Source organism: Ahaetulla prasina, chromosome 1 (assembly GCF_028640845.1).
Source record: "Ahaetulla prasina isolate Xishuangbanna chromosome 1, ASM2864084v1, whole genome shotgun sequence".
Lineage (NCBI taxonomy): Eukaryota > Metazoa > Chordata > Lepidosauria > Squamata > Colubridae > Ahaetulla > Ahaetulla prasina.
Window position 1 is genome coordinate 64263072 of NC_080539.1, and position 23290 is coordinate 64286361.

Here is a 23290-nt window from a genome sequence, read left to right on the forward strand (position 1 = left end):
ATCTATCACAGGTTGTCTTTTACCGCAATTACGCAACTGTCCCAATGTAGCCCCAAACCACTTTGCTCTATTTTGGATTCTGCAGATTGTTCCAAGTTTACATACTTGCCCTCCATAATAACCCAGACAAAGGAACTGAGTGAAGCTCACAAGAGTTTTCATTATTTCCTCTTAAGCAGGGGAAAAAACACAAAATGCCAGGTTATTTATTGGTCTTTTGGTATGGGATGGCAAAGCAGCTACTTTATGCATTTGTTGTTCCAAAACCAGTGACTCCAAACCCAATTCTGCCTTATCTTGATGGGTATTGTTATTATTCAGTTTGATGCCATTTGACTCCAAACAGCTTTGGGGAAACCACAAAACACCAGACATAAAAATAAAAAATATAATAAAAAGCAATAAGTAATCTAGCAGAGAGGGTTCTAGTCATCAAATCCCACAGTCTTGGAGAACAACTAGGTCTTTATGGTCCCCAGAATGTCAACAGGATTGGAGTCATCTGAGCAGCAATGAAACCTTATTGCAGAGAACAGCCATTGTGACAGAGAAGGAGCACTTCTTGGGTATTGATAGATGACATGGTTTAATTGGAAGAATGTGTCAATTTAAATGTGTCAATTTAAATCTTAAATTAGCTGGGCAGAGGCCACCTCAAATATCCAAGGTTTATGCTATGTAGGGCTTTATACATCATAACCAGTACATTGAATCATACCCAATGCAGGTTTGCAGAGAAAAGATGTCGCATATCAGGGGTGAAATGCTACCGGTTTGGACCGGTTCAGGTGAACTGGTAGTAAAAAATGCTACTAGTTCCGGTGAACAGGTATTTCCGATGATTGGCTGGGTGATGATCAGCTGTGACGCACGATTTATATTAGTAGAATTGTCAGATTTCCTGCTTTCTAGCTAATCTAAATTGCGTGGCAGAGCTTATTCCCCCCCCTCGCTGTTCTACTTACCTTTGCAGATTTGGAAGGCTTCAAAATGTTACTTATTCAGTGCTGTGTGGGTGTGCCCCAGGTGCACATGCACGCACTCGGTAGCAGACTCACAGAACCAGTAGCAGACTTCCGAGGATTTCACACCAGTCACATATACATATCACTGCCATGCCATTGTATTCTGGACCAGTTGAAATTTCTGAGTGGTATTCAGTGGCAGTCTCCTATGGAGCACAATGTAATATTCAAGCTGTGAAGTGTTTAGGGCATGAATGTCTGTCTGAATACCTTCTCATCTGAGGAAAGGGTGCAACTTGTACATCATAGTTGCCACGTGTCCGGTTGGAGCTGTGAATCCATGAAAGCCCCAAGTTGGGCACTACTTTTGAACAGAGACATGCAATCCCCTCCAAGGCTAAAAATACAATATCCCCCTAAACTAAGTTGCGTCCCATAACTGTATCTACCCAGTCTTGGTGGAACTTAATCAAAAACTTCCACCACATTTAGATCCACTCAACTTTGATGCAGTGGGTCAGGACCGTCTTACTTGACTGGACTGGGGCTGAAGGATCTAATTGGGTCTCATCAGCTTATGGATGATACCAAACCCCAAACTGGTGGATAAGCTCATCCAGCAATTTCACATACAGTAGATATTGAATAAGAGTTGGAGAAAAATCAAACCTTTCTGGCACCCCGCAACAGAGGAGTTGAGAACAGGAGTGTCTCTTCCATCTAACACCGACTAAAACCAGTCCTGAAGGAACAAAGAGAAGCACCATAAAATGTCTTCTCCCTCATTCCCAATCCTTCGAGCCAGTCCAGAAAATCAAAATTGTTATACACTATTTTCTTTAAAAAAAATGGATCTGTAGGAATGGTAACAATTATTTAATTTCTTTTGTTTTATATCAGCTGTGTGTTTGATATGTTGCTGTAGGACCTATAGTAGATTGTGAAGGGCATTGATTGGGTAATAGTTTTTGCACTCTCTTATTAGTAAGCAAAAGATTTCACAGTATTCACTATTTGCTGTGTGCTCCAATGTCTGTAGCAGTGAAGATGATCAAAGATACAGCTTCAAAAAGGATTTAGAACAATTGGCAAATATAAATGAAGCCATATGGAAATGGCCACAGTCTTCCTGAAAGTGTTTTGATCCTTTCAAGTATTTTGGCTTGCAGGTTCTTTAATTCATGATTTGGCCATGTTCGTTAAGGCAAGTGGGAGTTACAGTCCAAAATATTTTGGGAGCACCAGATGGATAACATTCTCTATTATGAAACTATATAATTGCTAAGGAAGACTTTTAGTTCTTTTAATGTACACAGTATTACCTTGGAAACCAACTAGATCAATAAAACAGTTTATAGTCTATGTGACATTTTTCTTAATGTTAACTCTATTCCATTTTTGCGGATTTTTGTTGTTGTGGTTAGCAGTCTTTTCACATAAATTTCACAACCAGGCCACAGAATTACATTCTGGGGACTGAGGCCTGCATTTTTGCCCTTTCCTCCCTCAGGCTCTTTTTGGATGAATCCCCAATACTTGTTGAAAGTATTGCAAGGCAACGGAAGCAAAAGATCTTTATACGCCTGCAGCGTGTTGGTGTCGCTGATCCAAAAACATAGTGGCAAACATCGGAATCGGGTCCCTCATTTGCACATAGGCTTATCACTCTATAAGGTAAAGAGAATTGTGCTTAAATGGGGGTTTGAATTGCTCAAGATGAAGAGAAGGAAGCTCCTTGGCTTTGCCAAGCAAATACTAAAAAAATTCAATTTCTTTTCCAATACGGGACTGTGATCTTAACCAACAGAGATGTCCCAGTTCCATCAAATAAAAGCTGAATATTTAGTCATTTTTTCTTCGCTTTTACTCCTTTTCTTTCTAGTTTGTATTTAAGTTTTCTTGTTGCAGTTAGAACTTGTAATAACATATAAAAATATTTAGCCTTATAAAGATTGTTATTAAATTAAGATAAAGAGATGATAAACTACAGGCAGAAAAAAGAAGAGGGGCCAGGATTACAACAATATCATGTAAAGAAAATATAGATAAGATCCTACACCCAAGTTTTGTACAGCAATCAAAACCTTTCCTAATTTGACAATTCCCTAGTAAACACACCAACATTTTCTACTATATTTAGCACAATTTCTTGTACACTTTAAAAAAGGTGCAAAGGGTTTTAAAGACAATGTAGGCCTAAACAATCCTCCCTGCAAAAGATTAATCGACAATGGTAGAAGGTCTGGTTTAGTGGTGGGTTGCTACCGGTTCGCCCCGGTTCAGATGTAGTAGCGGCGGTGGAAGGCTCCGCCCACCCACTTAGACATCATCAAATACACTGTGCGCATGGGCAAAAGTGGTGCGTGCATGAGCGAACCGGTAGCAAAGGTAAGTGAAACTCACCACTGGTCTGGTTGATGAGTTTAGTGCTTTCATGTTCTGCTTAGGTCTACCACTTAACAATTCTCACTTTTAAAAGTCTTGGTGTTTACTTGTTATCACATGTCCTTTCTCTTCCTTCTAGGTGGACCAGGAGGTATGTAGAACCTTTCCATCTTTTGTGTGTGTGGAGGGCACAGTTTGATACCATGGTTCTTATACATTACTTCCCTTTGCTTTTTTACCAAATTAAGGTTAAGCAGAAAATGTGCAACTTCAATGAATGCAACAAAATGACTTTCTGCTGTATTAATTTCTGCTGTGAATATGATTTTCATTTATTCAGAGTCTGAATGTTGGAGACATAATGTTGAAGGTAGACAGTCTGAAGTGCAATAGACTTAAATTAATAATGAAGAACATGTCTCAGTGATTGCAATGGATTTATTTTAAGCATCATACAGCATAAACTATGTGGGTCTTTATGTGAAAATGTTGAAATATATTGTTTTCAAGGGGTGAAATATTGAGACTGAAATCTTAATAATTTTTGCTAGAAATTATTGTTGAAATTGTTCACAATCTTGATTATTTTTTTTTTGCTTTTCCAGACCTGAACACTACCCAATGTGAGTGTTTAGATATGGCATTCAGATGTAAAGTATTCAGTACTCCTTGTTCTTATTTTAGATAAGCTTCTTAAGGAAATTAGAAAAAAAATGACTGTTAATACCGAAGTGATTGCATACATTTCAAGATAATGCACTTTTATGGCTTAATTAAGGATTAATGGCAATGTTCTTGGGATATGCACAGAAGCAGTAGACAAGGCTGAGTGAGAAATAGTTTTATTACATTTTTTTTCCTTTCCCCCCTTTTCTTTTCTGGTTCTAATAATTATACATTTCTGGGAAATGTTCTACTACCTTTTTGGCTGATTTGTGGAAATTACTTGTAGATGCCACTAAATCGATATAAACATTTTTCTTCACTGCATATAGCTAGCCTTAAATAATAGTTCTGAGTTACTTCATCTCAAATATGTTGAATTTTTCAAATTTAATAAATGTATTTTGGGATGAGAAAAGCTGCATTCAGGACATTAGATGCCATTGTTCAGTAGAACAGCTTTTCCAAACATGAGCATTCTCTAACATTTGATTTCTATCTCTTTGGATTCTTAGTGAAGTTCCTGTAGTTTGGTGACTTCGGGGAGAGCAGAAATCTAATATTCTAACTGTTTTTCATGTTTTTATTTTTATTCAGAAATTGTAATTTTTCTTTATTCTTTCTTTTCTTTTCGCTCCACTTTTCCTTAATATCATTTTTAGATACTATCAGAAATTGACCTGACCACATTCAGATGATCACAAAATTTATAATAGAATAGAATAACAGAGTTGGAAGGGACTGCAAACTTGGCTCTTTTAAGACTTGTGGACTTCAACTCCCAGAGTTCCTCAGCCAGCAAAGCTCTGGGAGTTGAAGTCCATAAGTCTTAAAAGAGCCAAGTTTGCAGACCCCTGTTCTACTCCAACCCCCTGTTCAGGCAGGAAACCTTATACCATTTCAGACAAATGGTTATCCAATCTCTTCTTAAAAACTTCCAATGTTGGAGCACCCACAACTTCTGGAGGCCACTAATTAATTGTTCTGTCAGGAATTTTCTCCTTAGTTTTAGTTGCTTCTCTCCTTGACTAGTTTCTACCCATTGCTTCTTGTCCTACTCTCAAATGCTTTGGAGAATAGCTTGACTCCCTTTTCTTTGTGGCAGTCCCTGACATATTGGAACACTGCTATCATGTCACCCCTAGTCCTTCTTTTCATCAAACTAGACATACCAAATTCCAGCAATCATTCTTTATATGTTTTAGTCTCCAGTCCCCTAATCAACTTTGTTGCTCTTCTCTGCACTCTTTCTAGAGTCTCAACATCTTTTTTACATCGATTATACATAATATCTATATTTTTTTCCAAACATGTTCGTTTTACAAATCCATACATTAATGTAAAAGTGTACACATTTTCACTTACAATTCAAGTCCATTTTCATGTGCTTTGAAAATGGTTTGGAAAATCCTCTCAAAAGAATCTGTGAGAGTACAGTACCTCTGTTTTAGCAGGCCAAGGTCTGCAGGGACCTCGGGGGAGGGAAAGTTGGCTTAAGGCCTGTGGAGACCCAGTGGGACAGGAAGAGGAGGGAGATAGCTAGGAAGGGGCACTACAGCATGCCTGCAGTTGGTCATAAAGGCAAATGACTGCAGGGGCACTGCAGTGGCTCTAATTTCAAAACTGGGTCATAAGTAGCCTTTAGTGTGTGTGTGTGTGTGTGTGTGTCTGTCTGTCTGTCTGTCATAACATTGAACAGTCACTAAGTGGCTGTTCATAAATTGAGGACTACTTGTATGGTTCCAGGCTAATGATCCATGAATGAATAACATACTCTGGACAGCTTTGCTTTAAATCAATACACTGGACAATAATTTTTTCAAAAGTTTTGTTTTCTGAAAAACTTTTGCTAATTATGATAGATCCCTTCAAATTGAATACAAATGTAATTTCTGAATGACTGAGTCACACAGGAATATTGAGAAATATGAGATTAACTTTTAATGATTATAATGTATTTAACTGCATTATGTTTCTGAAGTACTGCATGAGGTCATGGAGGCTAAAAGTGTTTTGCTGCTGATTTTTGTTTGTATTCAGTGTCTGACACATCTTGCTGCGATGTGAACAAAAGTTATCCAGCACTGACTCCAGTTGCCCTGATACTGGTTTTCCATTGTGGCAATATGTTGGTGAAAACTTTCACCATGTCTATCACTGATTACAACTAGATTTTTAGGAAAGAAATTCAACTATGGATGCAGAAAAATAATCTTTGGTGACATGTTGCACTTCATGGTCTTGTATGCTGTAAGAAGTTTGTCAACCAGCTGAATGTAGTTTGGTGCTCTATAGATGCCAAGAAAAATTTCAATATCCTTGAATGCTTTCCAGGTGATTTTCTCTGGCCCCACTAACGGATCTTCAAACCACTTGTTATTGATAATGTATCTGGACTGTGGACCAACAAAAATGCCTTCCTTAATCTTGGCATCATTTATTCTCAGAAATATCTGTGTCAAATAATGAAAGCCTTCACTGTCTGTGTTCATTGCTTTCACAAAATTTTTCATTAGTTCAGGTTTTTTTTTTTTTTAATTGAAAGAGTTTTAAAAAAAACAAAAACATTTTCCCCCCTTTTTTCCCCCTCCCTCCCAAAAAAAAACAACACCCCTCCTCCCCACCCCCGGCTTCCCGGTCAATCACAAGGTAAAGTTATACATAAACCAAACATAGAATAAAATTTTCCCTTCCAATCCAAATAACCACATCCAAAGCTTTTCGTCTCCCAACCCCCTCCCCATTACATAAAATAACTTTCTAATTATTCAAAGGCAATCTGATATTTCTTAATCTGATATCTGTTTTGTAGATAATCAATCCATTTTTCCATTCAATTAAATATCTTTCCTGCGTATTGTCTTTTAAAACGCTGAGATTTTAGCCATCTCAGCCAAATTAATAACTTTCAATATCCATTCTTCTATTGTAGGTATCTCTTCTTTCTTCCAGTATTGTCCAATCAACAGTCTTGCTGCTGTTATTAAGTTCAGAATCAATTTAGTCTCAATCCCTGTACAATCCGTTATAATTCCCAAAAGGAAAAATTGTGGCAGGAACTTTATCTTCTTCTTCAGTACATTTTGAATAATCCACCAAATTCTTATCCAAAAGACCTTAATTTTCTTGCAAGTCCACCAAATATGAAAATATGTAGCATCATCACAATCACACCTCCAACATTTCGCTTGGATATTAGGATACATACATGATAATTTTTTGGGATCTAAGTGCCATCTATTAGTTCAGGTTTTATGTGAAGCGGAGGCAAAAATATCTTTATTGGGCAACAAGTGGTTCATGTACCATATTTTTTTGACCTGGAACCAAAATTCTTTCAAAGTGGCCCTTTATTTTTAATACAATGCAACTCTCTTGCACAGCTATCCCATTCACATATGTAGCACCAGTACTTAGTATACTCAGATTGCATTCCAAGCAGCCAAGTTGAGTCACTACTTTTACATATCCACAGATATTCCAGTTGTATTTGGTGTACTGGATGTGCTTCAATATAAGTTCCATGTTTTTGTTCTTTCATGTATCTTTCATGTATGCTGCATAGCTAACAGATACTGAAAGGTGTCCATTGCCATTGTGTAAGAAGACTTCTATAAAACAGCATGTGATAGGTTAAATCACAGGTTATTTATGTGATTAGCAGCCCAAAATCTATAAAATAAGCCCAAGAGTGTTGAGGAAGCAAAATCTTTGTTGTCCAGTCCAACCTAATAAGATCAAACTTTATTTAGAACAATACCAATAGGGTAACATAATCAACATAAAGCCAACAAACTCACCATCAACTCAAAACATAAATGGCGTAAAACTGTTATGAGGGTAGCCTGAGAATAGTCTGAAACATAAAAAAGAGAGTGAATTAGTGCCAAGGTGAAATCCATATTGCAAATCTATTTGCCACTGAAAGTCTCCTTGTGTATTTGTAACCTTCAGTTGAAGGAAATAGTGAATCATTGAATTTTAGATGGACTAGCTTAACAAATGCACCCCAAATATGGAACCCATGGGACTGAGATTAGACAGAATTGTGGTTGTTTCAGCACCACCATGCTATAGTACCTCTGCACTGTCATGATCAGCTGTGGACATGTAATAATTTCTAACGTTCTCTGCCAGCTTCCTGGCAGGAAGGAAGGTCAATGAGGAAGTCAGCAGGAAGTCAAAGATCATTCCCACTGCTTTTTGCCTGACAGCGGTCATTCTGTTTGTCTATTTGGCAAAGAACTATCTCTGAAATGGTGACCCAATGGGTTATGAATCGCCTAGTAAGTAACTAAAAATCCCGGGTATATTATATTTCCATCTGGCAATGAAAAAACTACAATTAGGTGTCATATGAAGTCCTCTAATGAATGTGTTCCATTAGAATAAGAACTAAGATTGATGTTAGCCTAAAAAGATAAATCAGACTAAAAACTGTTGCCATATACACTAGTTAGAGCTACTTTAATGGTAAGAGCTAAAGTAATAACAAAGTCTTGCAAATCTGAATGTATTGCCCTCTGCCTCACTTTATCTTAGTGTGTGCTAGGGAGGTCTGTTTGAGATGTTTACTCAAATTAATTTTTTGGCCCAGGCTCATGCCCCTCTTATCTGACTGTTGTCTTGGTTGCGGCTCTTTCTACTGTCCTTCAAAGTCATTACCTATTCCCTCTACATTTTTGCCTTTTATTTATTTATTTGATTTATATATATTTAGAATAGAATAGAACAGAATTTTTTATTGGCCAAGTGTGATTGGACACACAAGGAATTTGTCTTGGTGCATATGCTCTCAGTGTACATAAAAGAAAAGATACCTTCATCAAGGTGCAACACTTACAACACTTAATGATAGTCATAGGATACAAATTTAACACTTGATACAACACTTAATGATAGTCATAGGCTACATTTAAGCAATCAGGAAACAACCAATTATAGTATAAATCGTAAGGATATAAGCAACAACGTTACAGTCATAAGTGGAAGGAGATGGGTGATGGGAACGATGAGAAGATTAATAGTAGTGCAGATTTGGTAAATAGTTTGACAGCATTGAGGGAATTATTTGTTTAGCAGAGTGATGGCGTTCGGGGAAAAACTGTTCTTGTGTCTAGTTGTTCTGGTGTGCAGTGCTCTATATCGTCGTTTTGAGGTTAGGAGTTGAAACCGTTTATGTCCAGGATGTGAGGGATCTGTAAATATTTTCACGGCCCTCTTTTTGATTCGTGCAATATAGAGGTCCTCAATGGAAGGCAGGTTGGTAGCAATTGTTTTTTCTGCAGTTCTAATTATCCTCCGAAGTCTGTGTCTGTCTTGTTGGGTTGCAGAACCAAACCAGACAGTTATAGAGATGCAGATGACAGACTTTTATTTATTTATTTGATTTATATATATTTATAGAGTCATACATACATGACTCTAGATCATGTATATGAGATGATGTAGGATTGACTATCAATGATAAGGGAATCAGTAATCATGAAATATGATGCAAATCAGCACTTTGTAGGACAGCAGTGAAGGCATGGAAAAGATACAGTGACAAGTCACTAATTATAAAGAACCAAATTGTCCAGACAATAGCTTTCCCTGGGTACTCTGTGGAATTAAGGAAAATGGGAGTTTGAAGATGCAAATGGAAGGAGCAATTACACTTTTGAAGGTTTTTTTTAAATTTACTTTTGTCACAACAGTATACATTAATATAGCTATGCATATCCTTTACATACATACATACATATATACATACATACATACATACATACATACATACATACATACATACATACATACATATATATATATATATATATATATATATATATATATATATATATAGGTCTTTGGTTGTTCGGGTTTTCTCCCGTGTAAAATTGGAAGTGTCTTGGCGACGTTTCGATGAAGTCTCATTTGTCATCTTCAGGCTTCAGCTTCGTGCTTCTGGGAGCAATGTGTGATCGCAGCTGTTTTCGGAGGAGTGAAGAACTCTTCTAGTAAAATATTTCTGGACGCGTTCTATTGTATTTATGTCAGAGATGTGGTGTGGGTTCCAGACTGATGAGCAGTATTCAAGAATAGGTCTGGCAAATGTTTTGTATGCTCTAGTTAGTAGTGTAGAGTTTTTGGAAAAGAAGCTGCGTAAAATTAGGTTAACTACTTTTAGAGCCTTTTTTGCTATGTAGTTGCAGTGGGCTTTGGCATTTAGGTCATTTGATATGAGAACTCCAAGATCTTTGACAGGGTGAGGGTCGTCAGTAAGGTAATGACTATCAAGTTTGTACTTGTTGATAGGATTCTTTTTTCCAATATGTAAGATTGAGCATTTGCTGGTAGAGATTTGGAGTTGCCAAGTTTTAGACCAATTGGAAACTAAGTCGAGGTCTTCTTGAAGGGTAGAAGTATTGTTAGTGGTATTAAATAGTTTGACATCGTCAGCAAAGAGAACACAATAACTTGAGATGAGGTCACAGAGATCATTTATGTATAGTATGAAGAGCATTGGACCAAGAACACTACCTTGGGGAACGCCACTTTTGACAGGAACACGATTAGATATAGCGCTGCCAATTTTGACCACTTGTTGTCTGTTTGACAGGAAGGCGTTTATCCAATTGTGAAGAGGTCCCGAAATGCCATAGGATTTTAGTTTGAGGAGTAGTTTATCATGTACTACTGAATCAAAAGCTTTGCAGAAGTCTATGTAGATTGCATCTATTGCTTTACCTTGATCAAGGTTGGTAGTCCATATGTTTTTGCAATGAAGAAGTTGTAAGTTACAAGACAATTTTTTTCTGAAACCAAATTGTTTATTAGAGAGAAGGTTGTTTGTTTCAAGGTGGAGTGTAATGGATTGGTTTATGATAGATTCCATTACTTTGCATGAGACACAGCATAGAGAGATAGGTCTGTAATTTTCAACTAGGCTTGGATCTCCTTTTTTGAAGATGGGGATGACTGTGGCTAGAGACCAGAGTTTTGGAAGGGAACTAGTTTTGAAGGCTTTATTAAAGATTATGCTTAAGGGTTCAGCTATATTAACTGAAAGTTTTTTAAAAAGTATGCACATAGTCCATCTGGTCCAATAGATAAAGATGGTTTCAGGTTGCGAACGCCACTTTTGACAGGAACAGGATTAGATATAGCGCTGCCAATTTTGACCACTTGTTGTCTGTTTGACAGGAAGGCGTTTATCCAATTGTGAAGAGGTCCCGAAATGCCATAGGATTTTAGTTTGAGGAGTAGTTTATCATGTACTACTGAATCAAAAGCTTTGCAGAAGTCTATGTAGATTGCATCTATTGCTTTACCTTGATCAAGGTTGGTAGTCCATATGTTTTTGCAATGAAGAAGTTGTAAGTTACAAGACAATTTTTTTCTGAAACCAAATTGTTTATTAGAGAGAAGGTTGTTTGTTTCAAGGTGGAGTGTAATGGATTGGTTTATGATAGATTCCATTACTTTGCATGAGACACAGCATAGAGAGATAGGTCTGTAATTTTCAACTAGGCTTGGATCTCCTTTTTTGAAGATGGGGATGACTGTGGCTAGAGACCAGAGTTTTGGAAGGGAACTAGTTTTGAAGGCTTTATTAAAGATTATGCTTAAGGGTTCAGCTATATTAATTGAAAGTTTTTTTAAAAAGTATGCACATAGTCCATCTGGTCCAATAGATAAAGATGGTTTCAGGTTGCGAACGGCTTTTTCAACATTATCTTCAGTGAAGTCTGTATGTCTTAGGTCGTTGTTTTCTTCTGTGAAGTTAATATGAGTTAAGTCATTGTTAATATTATTGGTACGATTGGGGAATGTTGGATATGAGCCATCACTGTTTACAAAGACTGAGCCGAAGAATGTGTTTTGTGTTTTGTGAAGAATGTTTTTTGTGATAGAGGAGACTCTTGAGAATACAACGGGTAACAAAAATCAACAAATGGATCATAGAGGAAGGCAATCAGAGTCCTTACTCAAGGCATTAATGACAAGGCTCAAACTATCATATTTGGCATACATTGTGCCCAGGTTTTCAGCTTCTTGAAGGCCATAGCAGTAGGAAAATGGAAAGATAGAGAACAACTTGCAGCAAGTTGGATAGACCTTTTTTAAATTAAATCCAGTTTACTGCTTACAGCTTCCCTTAAATGAGCTTGCACTTAATGAACGACAAAACTCAAATCCCAAAGAGATTGTGCAACTTGTCAAAAGCACTCAAGTTTTATTAAGGTCTGAGAGTAGTACACACATTCAAATTCTGACAACCCTCCAAATGTTCTGAAATTTTACTTCAGATTTAATGAGAATATTCTGTTCCTGAGTGAACCCACCAAGCTTTTGTGCTTTAAAAGCTAAACTCTACATGTTGCTTTGCTGTGAAACCTGTCAGGCTGTCATTGCTTCCCATAGGGAGCTCTTAAGGCTATAGGGGATGGCTAGCTATATTATCCGGCTAGAGCAGGGAAACCGAATCTATTTGTCTTTCATGTGGCGCTTTGGACCAATTGGGAGACAGCACTTTGCCATTTAAGTTCATTGAAGCTTGGAGCTGGAGACTGCTAAGAGGTAATTTCAGACATGTATTGAACACCAAGATTAATATAGTGAAGTACAAAACCAAGAGCGGTTTTAAAATTGGAAATACAATGAATCACAGCATTGACCAAAGCATAAATGCTTTGCATTTAATATATGATGCATTCTAAGGGGCAACCCCACCCTCTTAGCAGATGATAAATGGCTCCATTAGCAAGAGAGAAATACAACGAGAGTGAGGGAGAGGGCAAAAGTTGCTTTGCAAATGCTCTTGTGGTAACAAAGTCCATTGGAGAGTAAAATGTCAGAGTCATTGTGAGGTATGGCTGGCTCTGGGAGGCTCCATTTTTCTTAGCCAATGTAATTATTGATAGTCTTTCTATGCTGAGTATTCTCTTTAGTTGTTGGTGATAGAAGTGCCTAATCAAAGGGCAAGTTTTTCTTCATGGTCACATGCGGTGCTCAAACGATATCTACAGTTGTAATTCTAAGCATGCTTACACAGAAGTAAGTCTGATTAAGTTTAAGGGAGCTTTTATGGAACAAACAAGGAATACTGTAAAGAATATAGACTTGGTATTTTGGGGTTTCATACAAAAAGGGAGCGAAATACAATTTGAAAACATTTGGCTTGCCCTATTATTGCACATTTTTAGTTCTTGTGTTCACTTGTGTCTGATTCTCAGAGAGTGCCTGGACAAGTCCTTGCAGTTTTGTTGGCAGGTTTGTTTCAAAAACCGTTTGCCATTACCTCCTTCCTAGGGCTGAGAGAGTCACTGGCCCAAGGCCAGCTTGCTGGCTTTGTGCCTAAGGTGTGACTAGAACTCACAGTCTCTGTTTCTAGTTTGATGCCTTGATCACTACATCAAACTGTCTCTTGCATGATCCTGACCATAATAGACACAGTATTGAATCATTGACGGGTGCATGATGTGCAGAATATGCAAACTAGACATGATACAAAATACAGCAACTTCAGCAATGATGCATATATCCTGATACAGTTAGGTGAACTTACTTTGTGAATACCTTACTCATACTTTGTGAACTGCATTGGCTGCCATTTGGCTTCTAGATGCAATTCAATATGCCAGTTGTCCCCTTTAAAGACTACAAAGCTCCAGACTTGATCTGATGGATCACCTTTGCTTGTATTTATCTCCCTGTCCAGCCAGTTCAAATAGATTCAACCTTCTCCAAGTCCTGCCCCTACAAGGTCTTGGAGACTCTCTTGGAAACTGTTCTGAGCTGATTATTCAGAGGGCCTAAAACTGTATCCAAAGAAAGCATACGGCAAGAGAGAAGGATACCCTATGCATTTTAGAATATTATTGGTGTGGAGGCTGGATTGACTAATATTGTAGTCCAGGGGTCTCCAACCTTGGTCCCTTTAAGACTTGTGGACTTCAACTCCCAGAGTTCCTCAGCCAGCTTTGCTGGCTGAGGGATTCTGGGAATTGAAGTCCACAAGTTTTAAAGGGACCAAGGTTGGAGACCCCTGGACTAGTCATAGGGAGTAAAAAGTTTCAGGAGAAGGAAGAAATCTTGACCATTCCCAGCAGAGTTGGTTTCACTTATCTTTATGTCTGGTTCATAGTGCGTGCACACGCTCACTTTGCACACGTGTATGCTGTCTGTGCATGCACCCAGCCTTCTGCACATGCACTTTGCTCGCTCGCACACCTTCCACACATGTGCCCGGCCTTGAAAGCATGCCTAAATAGCACAACTTGGAGCCGGGGTGGGTGGGCAGACCCACCCGCAATCGCCACTACTGGTTCACCCGAACCGGTGAAAACCAGCTGAATACCATCTTTGATTCCCAGTGAAAATCTGCCACCCTGGACTTCCGGTGGTGCCACTTTCTTTGCTGGGCACCTAAACAAGGCGCTCCGTGCTGAAACTTCGTAAAAGCCGGCAAAACAGTGAAAATCAGCTGTTCGCTGGCTTCAAGCTCTCTCCCTGAAAGAAAGGGAGAGAATAGAGCAGCAGGAGAGTGCTATATCTCCCCAGGGGCTTGGCTTTATGAAGCAGAGCCCCAGAGGGTTGAGTCCCGCTGAACCCCGCCGAGCTCCGAACTTCAGCGTGCTCCTACAGAAGCAGGAAAAGAAGAAAGTGTCCATCTCTGCCCAATTGATTTTTTTCTGTGGATTTCTATATGCAGACAGAACGAGCGCGAGTGAACGATTATTGGATCGCAAGTATTCCTGACTTCTACCCTTTAAAAAGAATTATTTTTTTCTCTGCTTTAATTAACCGTTTAAAATGGCATCTGCGAGGAAGTGAAAGTCGGAAGCTGGCTGAGTAACTAAGTAATGTTATTTGTGGATTGTAACGAACTGAGCTTTCCCTTATTCAAAGGGGGAAAGAAAAGAAAAGAAAAGTTTTAAAGTTAAATTTTTCATCTTAAAAACTGAAATGGCTACTAAACTACCTAAGGCTGCTGGCAGAAGGGGATCTGAAGTAGCTGTGGAAGATATGATTAAGGAGCAAGGAAAAATGTTGAAAATAAGTTTAAGGAGATGATGGAAAATAATGAGAAAATAAGAGAATAAATAAAAGAGAATAATAAAAAAACAAGAGAAGATATTTTGATGGCCTTTCAAGGTTTAGCAAAAAGATTGGAGGACTTGGAGGAGGAGGTGCAAGAAATTGCCCAGTCAAACCAGCAATTAGAAAATAAAATGGGAGGAATGCAAATAAAATTGGATAAAAATGAAGATCAAGTAGTGGTGATGCAGTATAGGATGATGGGAGGAGCTCTGAGAATTAGGGGGTTACAGGAGGAAAAAGGTGAAGATTTAAAGAAAATTTTATCAGAAGCTTTGGCTGAATTTATTGAATCTGACCCACAAGAGGTTGCTTATCAAATTGATAAAATATACAAAGTTAATTCCTGGATTGCTAGGCAGAAGAAACTTCCTAGAGACATTGTGGTTTATTTTGTGAAAAGAACAATGAGAAATCAGATCCTGCAAGTTGCATGTCAGAAAAAGTTGAAAATAGGTTTTGAAAGAGATTCCTCCCAAGATGCTGAGGGATAGGAAAGACTTTATATTTTTTACACAAGAACTTAAAAAGTACCAGATTCAATTTAGGTGGGAGGTACCAGTTGGTTTGACAGTGTATTATCAAGGAGGAAGATATTGTATTGATACTGTGCTTAAGGCCAAAGATTTTCTCTTTACTGTGTTGAAAGTTGAAATAGAAGTAATAGAAAAAAGATTTCAAGAGACTCAAATGAGTATGGAAGCTGAGGTGACCCGATCGATATTATCATCTGAGGAACAACCACAAGAACAAAGGGTGATGAGGGGAGCCCTCAAGCGTAAAGAAAAGGAACAACAAATTCAAAGTTACAATCCTGAACAAATTCAGGATGTTACTACAGAAGCGGTGGGAGGAGCACGGCCGAAGATACGGGAGGAGGATCTTCAGCTGATTGTTCAAAAGCTTCAGGAGGCCAGTAATGGCAAATAAAATTCTGACCTGGAAAGTCAATGTTTGAATTCAGCTCAAAAAAGAAGAAAAATATTTCATTATTTGAAACAATTTAAAAATGATGTGATTTGTTTACAAGAGACACATATTAATCTATCAGATCAAAAATACTTAATAAACTCAAAATTAGGAAAATATTTTGTTGCTTCAGCTTTGGATAAGAAAAATGGCACAGTGGTATATTTGAGAAAGGATATACCAGCTAAGTTAATTGAGGCAGATATTCATGGAAGATATATTGCCATTGAACTTACACTAGAAACAAAAAAGATTCTTTTGCTTGGTATATATGCACCTAATCAGCAACAAGAAAAATACTACAGAATGCTGCATGATAAGTTGATTCTATGGGATTATAGATCGTATATTATATCAGGAGATTGGAATGGAGTAATATATACACGAAAGGACAAGAAAATTTCTTCTAAAAAGATACCTGCACATTCAAAGCTGCCTAAATCTTTTTTTGAGATGATAGAAGATTTTGAGTTGAGAGATGTATGGAGACTGCGGAACTTGGGGGAAAGAGACTATACTTTTTTCTCTGATAGGCATCAATCCTTCTCATGTATTGATTTTATATCAACTTCTAATGATTTGTTTTCTAGGGTAAAGAAAATCAAGATATTTTCAAGATGTTTATCTGATCATAGCCCAGTTTGGATGGAATTGCAATATGAAAAAGAAGGCAGAAGAACATGGAGATTAAATGAAAACTTGTTTAGATATCAGGATAATGTAAATCAATGTAAAAAGCAGATGAAAGAATTTTTTGATTATAATTTGAATAAGGGAACATTGATAAAAATGGTTTGGGATGCGAGTAAAGCTTTTATGAGAGGTATATTAATATATATTAATAATAGACGGAGGAATAAGCAACAAAGACAGCGTAGGTATTTAGAAGAGGAAATTCATAAGAAACAACAATTATTAATACATAATCCGCATGATCAAAAACTTAAAGGTGCAATAAAGATATTACAGAGTCAATTTAATATGATAATGGCTGGCCAGGAGGCAACAAATATACAATATGCCAGACATAATACCTTTTGTAATGCAAATAGACCTGGCAGGTGGTTAGCATATATTTTAAGGAAAAACAAAAACAATGCACTATAGAAAAAATAGAATATAAAAGTAAAGAGAGATATCAACAGGATAAAATTAAAAAAGTTTTCTTAGAATACTACACAAATTTATAAGCTACAGATAAAATATTGAATATGGATATTGATAATTATTTGAAAGATTATAAGGTTAAGAGATGCAGAGAAAGCTTTTGCATTGGGATTTTTTATTTAAATTAATAGATAAAATGTAACCTGGAGATGGTTTTGTGAGAATAATTAGAGCGATTTATGGAGAGCAAACAGCCCAGATAATAATTACTGGTAATTTAACAGAAGCCTTTAAGATTGCGAAAGGAACAAGACAGGGATGTCCTTTATCACCATTATTGTTTATTCTAACTCTGGAGCCACTATTGGATAAAATACGAGAATCAAAGGAGACAGAGGGAATTAAAGTTAGACAACATGAATATAAACTGAGAGCCTTTGCAGATAACTTGGTGATTACTCTAACAAATCCTATAAATTCAAGTGTATCTCTGTTGGAAATAATTGATCGAAATGGAAAGGTTTCAGGGTTTAAGGTAAATCAGAATAAAACAAAAGTGATAATAAAGAATATGACCAGACAACAGAAAGAAAAATTAGAGGAAATAACAGGATTTGAAATTGTAAAAAAGGTTAAATATTTAGGGGTTTATATTACACCATCAAATGTGAAATTGTATAAGAATAATTATGAGGTGTTATGGCAAAAAGTTCAGAAGGAGTTGACTGTTTGGAAAAAATTGCAGTTATCGCTGCTGGGGAGAATAGCTGCTATTAAAATGAATGTTTTACCTAGATTTTTATTCCTGTTTTAGATGATACCAATAATTAAGAAAGACAAAAATTTGGAGGAATGGCAGACTGGAATTAATAAATTTATATGGGAAGGTAAAAAAGTGAGGGTTAAAATGAAAATAATTCAAGACTCAAGGGAAAGAGGAGGCTTAAAAATGCCTAATTTTAAATTATATTATGAAGCAGCTGCTCTCTCTGCAATAAGTGATTGGTTTAATCTAACGGAGGAAAGAATCCTGAATATAGAAGATTATGATTTACTATATGGATGGCATGCATATTTAATTTATGACAAAAAAGTGGATAAGGCTTTTAAAAATCATGTGTTAAAAACTGCTCTCTTGCATGTCTGGAAAAAATATTTTTACAAACTAAATTATAAGGTTCCTATGTGGGCAAGTCCCAGACATACAATAGAGAATATAAATATAGAACAGAAACAGGAAATGATTACATATAAAGATCTTTTGTATACTGAAAGAGGTAGTTCGCAATTAAAATCTCCGCACGTATTAAAAGAAGAAGGCAAAAATTATACTTGGTTTCAATATGGGCAACTACGTGCTAGATCAGCGGTTCTCAACCTGTGGGTCGCGACCGCCTTGGGGGTCGAATGACGATTTGCCAGGGGTCGCCTAAGACCATCGGAAATATGGGAAGTATACTTGCGAGTCGAAGAATCGCGCTCCAATGGTTGACTCCACAAGCCAGCTGTAGGCTCTTCAAATCGCTAGTGAAATTTGGCTTCAGGCGCATGAATTAAAAAAGAGAGAAATCTTTGCTCTGATGTCTTCCTCTCAAGCCAGCTGCAATCACTCCCAATCGCTAGCCAATAAAATAAAATAAATTTATGGTTGGGGTCGCCACATCTTGGGGAATTGTATTAAAGGGGTTGCCACATCGTGGGGAATTGTATTAAAGGGGTCGCAGCACTATAAAGGTTGAGAACCATTGTGCTAGATGGAAGGAAGATCAGAAAATTGGTATAGTGCAGAATGAGGAAAATTTGGTAAAGCAAATTAGAAACCAGTCTCAGGAGCATATAAAGAGATTGTATAATGTGTTACTTGAAATAGATTCTGAAAGGGATTTGGTAAAGGACTATATGATAAAGTGGGCACAAAATTTTCAGGAGCCAATATTGTTGGAAACTTGGGAAAAAATTTGGGTTAGAAATGTTAAATTTACGCAGGCACAGAATTTAAGGGAACATTTTTACAAAATGTTTTATAGATGGCATTTAGATCCTAAGAAACTATCGTGTATGTATCCAGATATGCAAGCAAAATGTTGGAGATGTAATTGTGATGATGCTACATATTTTCATATTTGGTGGCCTTGCAAGAACATTAAGGCTTTTTGGATAAGAATTTGGTGGATTATACAAAATGTTTTGAAAAAGAAGATAAAGTTCCTACCGCAATTTTTTTTACTGGAAATTATCACGGACTGTACAGTAATTGAGACTAAATTGATTTTAAATTTAGTAACAGTGGCAAGACTACTGATAGGACAGTATTGGAAGAAAAAAGAACTACCTACAATAGAAGAATGGATATTGAAAGTTGCTAATTTGGCTGAGATGGTGAAAATCTCAGCCTTTTTGAAAGACAATACATAAGAAAGATACTTAAATGAATGGAAAAAATGGATTGACTATATCCAAAATAGATATCAGACTAAGAGATATCAGACTGCCTTTGAATGATTAGGATGTATTATTTCTGATTGCTATGGGGGAGGTTAGGATTTGATGAGAATTGTAGGAGTTAACTGAGTTAGGTGGAAAATTTTTTAGCATATGCTTGTTTTATTTTTAACTATACCTTGTGTTTGTTCCGGGAAGTCGGGGGGGGGGGAGGAGGGAGGGGTTTTTTTTGAAGGGAGGGGGGAGAGGGTAGACAGGGGAGGGGAAAGGGGGGAAAGCTTTTTTTTGTAAAAACTTTTTCAATATAATAATAAAAAAATCTGCCACCCTGCACTTAATATTAATGTTTTTAAACATTCCAGCATGGCTTTAGTGTTGCATTTCATCTAGAAATATCTAGAAATGATCTCCTGTTTTTAATACAGGAACAGGATGGTATGTATATTTGTTCCCAGAACCTGAGCCAACACTGTGGGCAGCATGAACATGTAAACCTTCATAGAATAGAATAGAATAGAATAGAATAGAATAGAATAGAATAGAATAGAATAGAATTTTATTGCCCAAATGTGATTGGACACACAAGGAATTTGTTTTGGTGCATATGCTCTCAGTGTACATAAAAGAAAAGAAAAAGAAAAAAAATACCTTCATCAAAGGTACAACATTTACAACACAAATGATGGTCATAGGTTGCAATTTAACCCTTAATGATAGCAACAAAAAGTTACAGTCATACAGTCATAAGTGGAAAGAGATTGGTGATGGAAACGATGAGAAGATTAATAGTAGTGTAGATTTAGTAAATTATTACTTTTTTTAAAAAAAATATTCAATCATCATGAGAAATGCCTTTGATTTATTTTCTTGTTTTATTTTTTAGTCCTGTGATAATAATAAAAAGCTGCCTCCTTCTTTCTTCATCTGGAATGCACCTTTGGGTCAGTCGCTCTTTGTGAATGATCGGGAAGTGACTCAGGATTTCCGCCTCCCTCCTGGGACTTATGTGGTGGTTCCCTCTACCTTGGAACCTCATCAGGAGTCAGAGTTCATTTTGCGAATCTTCTCCAGAAAGCACAGTTTGCGGTAAGAACTCTTTGTTTGCAAAGACCATCCTAACACCCGGACTTCTTGTTTTTAATTCCTCCTGTGCATTTCCAGCAAAATCTCTGCGCCTTTCTCTTCAGTTCTGCTTCCTTTTATCTCCTTTTTCACCACATTCAGTGTTTCGTTTCTTCAAACATCCTTGTTGTGACCAAAGCCCAAGTAGTGATTACTAAACACAATTCAGTCCTCAACAAACTTATTTTATTAAAACAGCTGAGAGTGAATTAATTCTCAGTTGTTTTAATAAAATAAGTTTGTTCAAAAACAAAATTCGTTCAAAACAAAATTCTTAATAACTAGTCCATCGGCCTTATCACCAACTTTTGATGTCTTTGGTAACCTGCCAAAGGCTTTTCTTGGCAAAAACCCCACAAAGTTCAAGAGACACTGACAAAAAGCATGGAAATCAATGTTGCTTTCCTACAAAGAACCCAATCGCTCGTTGCTGCTCTTTTAAGCCTTATGGGAGTGGCCAATCATCTTCTGGCCTTATTCCCGAGTTGTCCTTTTTTCTTCAGCTGCTCTTGCCTTCTGGCAGCTCTTTGCATGCGTGCACTAGGAACAGGCTCCTCCTGTTCCTCTGCCTCTCTGCTGTCCACCTCTGGAGGCTCCAGAGTCCGCGCATTGCTCCCAGATGGCCCTGGCCCCATCTCTGCCTTTGATGCAGAGCCCTCATCCGGGCCTTCCCCTGACTCCAGGACTGGCCCATTATCCTCCCCAGCCTCCTCACTGTCTGACTCTGCTGCCAGGTCCACAGGTTGCTGGCGGACCACAACATGCTGTGAAGTGTCAGATACACTGGGATGGTAATTAGGTAACCAGTAGATCTTTCGGTGTAGATTTCAGGCTTGTATGAAATACCCTGCATTTTATAGAAACCAGAGATTTGCCATTTGGATGTGGATACCAAAGAAGTAAAAGAGTTCTGAGATGAGAAATTGCTTTAAAATAACAATGGAACTCACAATCCTCCGAGCCACAATCCACTGTGGTTATCCAAAGCTTTCTTAACTTTACTAGGACAATTTGGAGGAGGGTGTCAGAAAGATTTGCTGATCTACCACAATCAGGCTTCCGTTACTGCTCACTCATCTGAATCAGCTGCATGAGCAACCTAAAAGTCCTCCGTCATTTGTGAGTCTCAAAAATCACTCATGCTGTTGTGACCTAGGCTTTCTGAGTCATTAAAACACACAAACAGTCCCAAAAACCTCTTTTATTGCAACAGCTGAGAATTATGTTCATTCCCAGCTAAGTCCCAATTAATTGCAAAAAAGTCCTTTGGGAGAAGTCCTTCGGGATTATCACCAAACTTTATCTCCTTTGACACGCTGCCAAAGATCTTACTTGGCAAAGCCCCGCAGAGACTAGAATCACACAGAGATGCCGACTTGAAACAGAGTTAACAACATTGCTTTTCTGCAAAGGCCCAAGTGCCTTTGCTTCTCTTGTAAGCCTTATGGGAGGGGGCAATCATCTCCTGGCCTTATTCCCGAGTCATCCCTTTTGTTTTAGCTGCTTTTGCCTTCTGGCAGCTCTTCACATGCATGCACTAGGAACAGGCTCCTCCTGTTCCTCTGCCTCTCTGATGTCTGGCTCTGGAGGCTCCGGAATCTGCCCTGGCCCCATCTCTGCCTCCGATGCAGAGCCCTTGTCCAAGCCTTCCCCAGACTCCAGGACTGGCCCATGTTCCTCCTCAGCCTCCTCACTGTCTGACTCTGCTGCCAGCTCCGCAGGCTTCTGGTGGACCACAACACATGCAACCTGCTATGTGAGCTTAGGTTGCTGATGCCTCTCTTTGATTTTCCTCCTGTACTGCACCCTCTATCTCTTACTTATGTCATTGCTATGATAGTCCAAGGAAAGATAGTAGACAGTCCACAAATTAATTTCCTTGTGTGCTCTTGCCTCTAGTATTGGTTTCATCAAGATTGCTGAAGAAGCAGTGGCTCTTCTTAAGAATCTTGATCAAGACTGTCTCTTGGTGAAGTGGAGAGACAAAATTAAAATCTCTTTCTACTAAAGATTTTGTTATATAGGTTTTCTGCATGGAAAGAGAAAAAGGAAATAAATGGCATTTGTCAATGTACATGTGTTGCCTATGTGTACTTTAAAAAAGGAATTCTTGTAGTGAATTCTACTATAAAAAGGTACAGGATATATGAAAATTTCTCTCTGATAGTAATTTCTTGGGAGGTCTTCCATTTCCATAATAATTTTTTTGTCAGAAATGGATGGGTACTATTAGTTGTATTGCCTTCAAGCAAGGTCAAATCACAGAGAAGCCAAAAATTAAAATATCATGTCCTCCAGATTTATGGGTTTTATGAAACAGTTTTTTAAATAATATTTTTATTAAAGTTTAAAAATCTAAAATATACTTTGAAGCAAGATAAAATAGATCTCAAGATCAAGCTAAAATAACAGATCTCAGTCTAGATAAATCACAATACTCCCTTCATTGTTCTAACATTCATGATGGTTTCTTTCTTCTTCTTTTTTTAAAGTGAATTGGGTGGAGACTCAAGCTGTGTCGTTTCAAAGGTGAGATGAGATTAGGAACCATGCCG

The 23290-nt window shown here is 37.6% G+C and overlaps 1 protein-coding gene across 1 annotated transcript in view; it reads left to right on the forward strand.

The window, feature by feature from the left end:
* Positions 1-23290, forward strand: part of CAPN14 (calpain 14) — a 61228-nt gene that overhangs the window by 18288 nt on the left and 19650 nt on the right. Inside the window, exons 10-12 of the mRNA XM_058163795.1 lie at positions 2476-2651; positions 20497-20699; positions 23228-23264. Coding sequence (XP_058019778.1) covers positions 2476-2651; positions 20497-20699; positions 23228-23264 — 416 coding nt within the window. The remainder of the gene's footprint in view (positions 1-2475; positions 2652-20496; positions 20700-23227; positions 23265-23290) is intronic.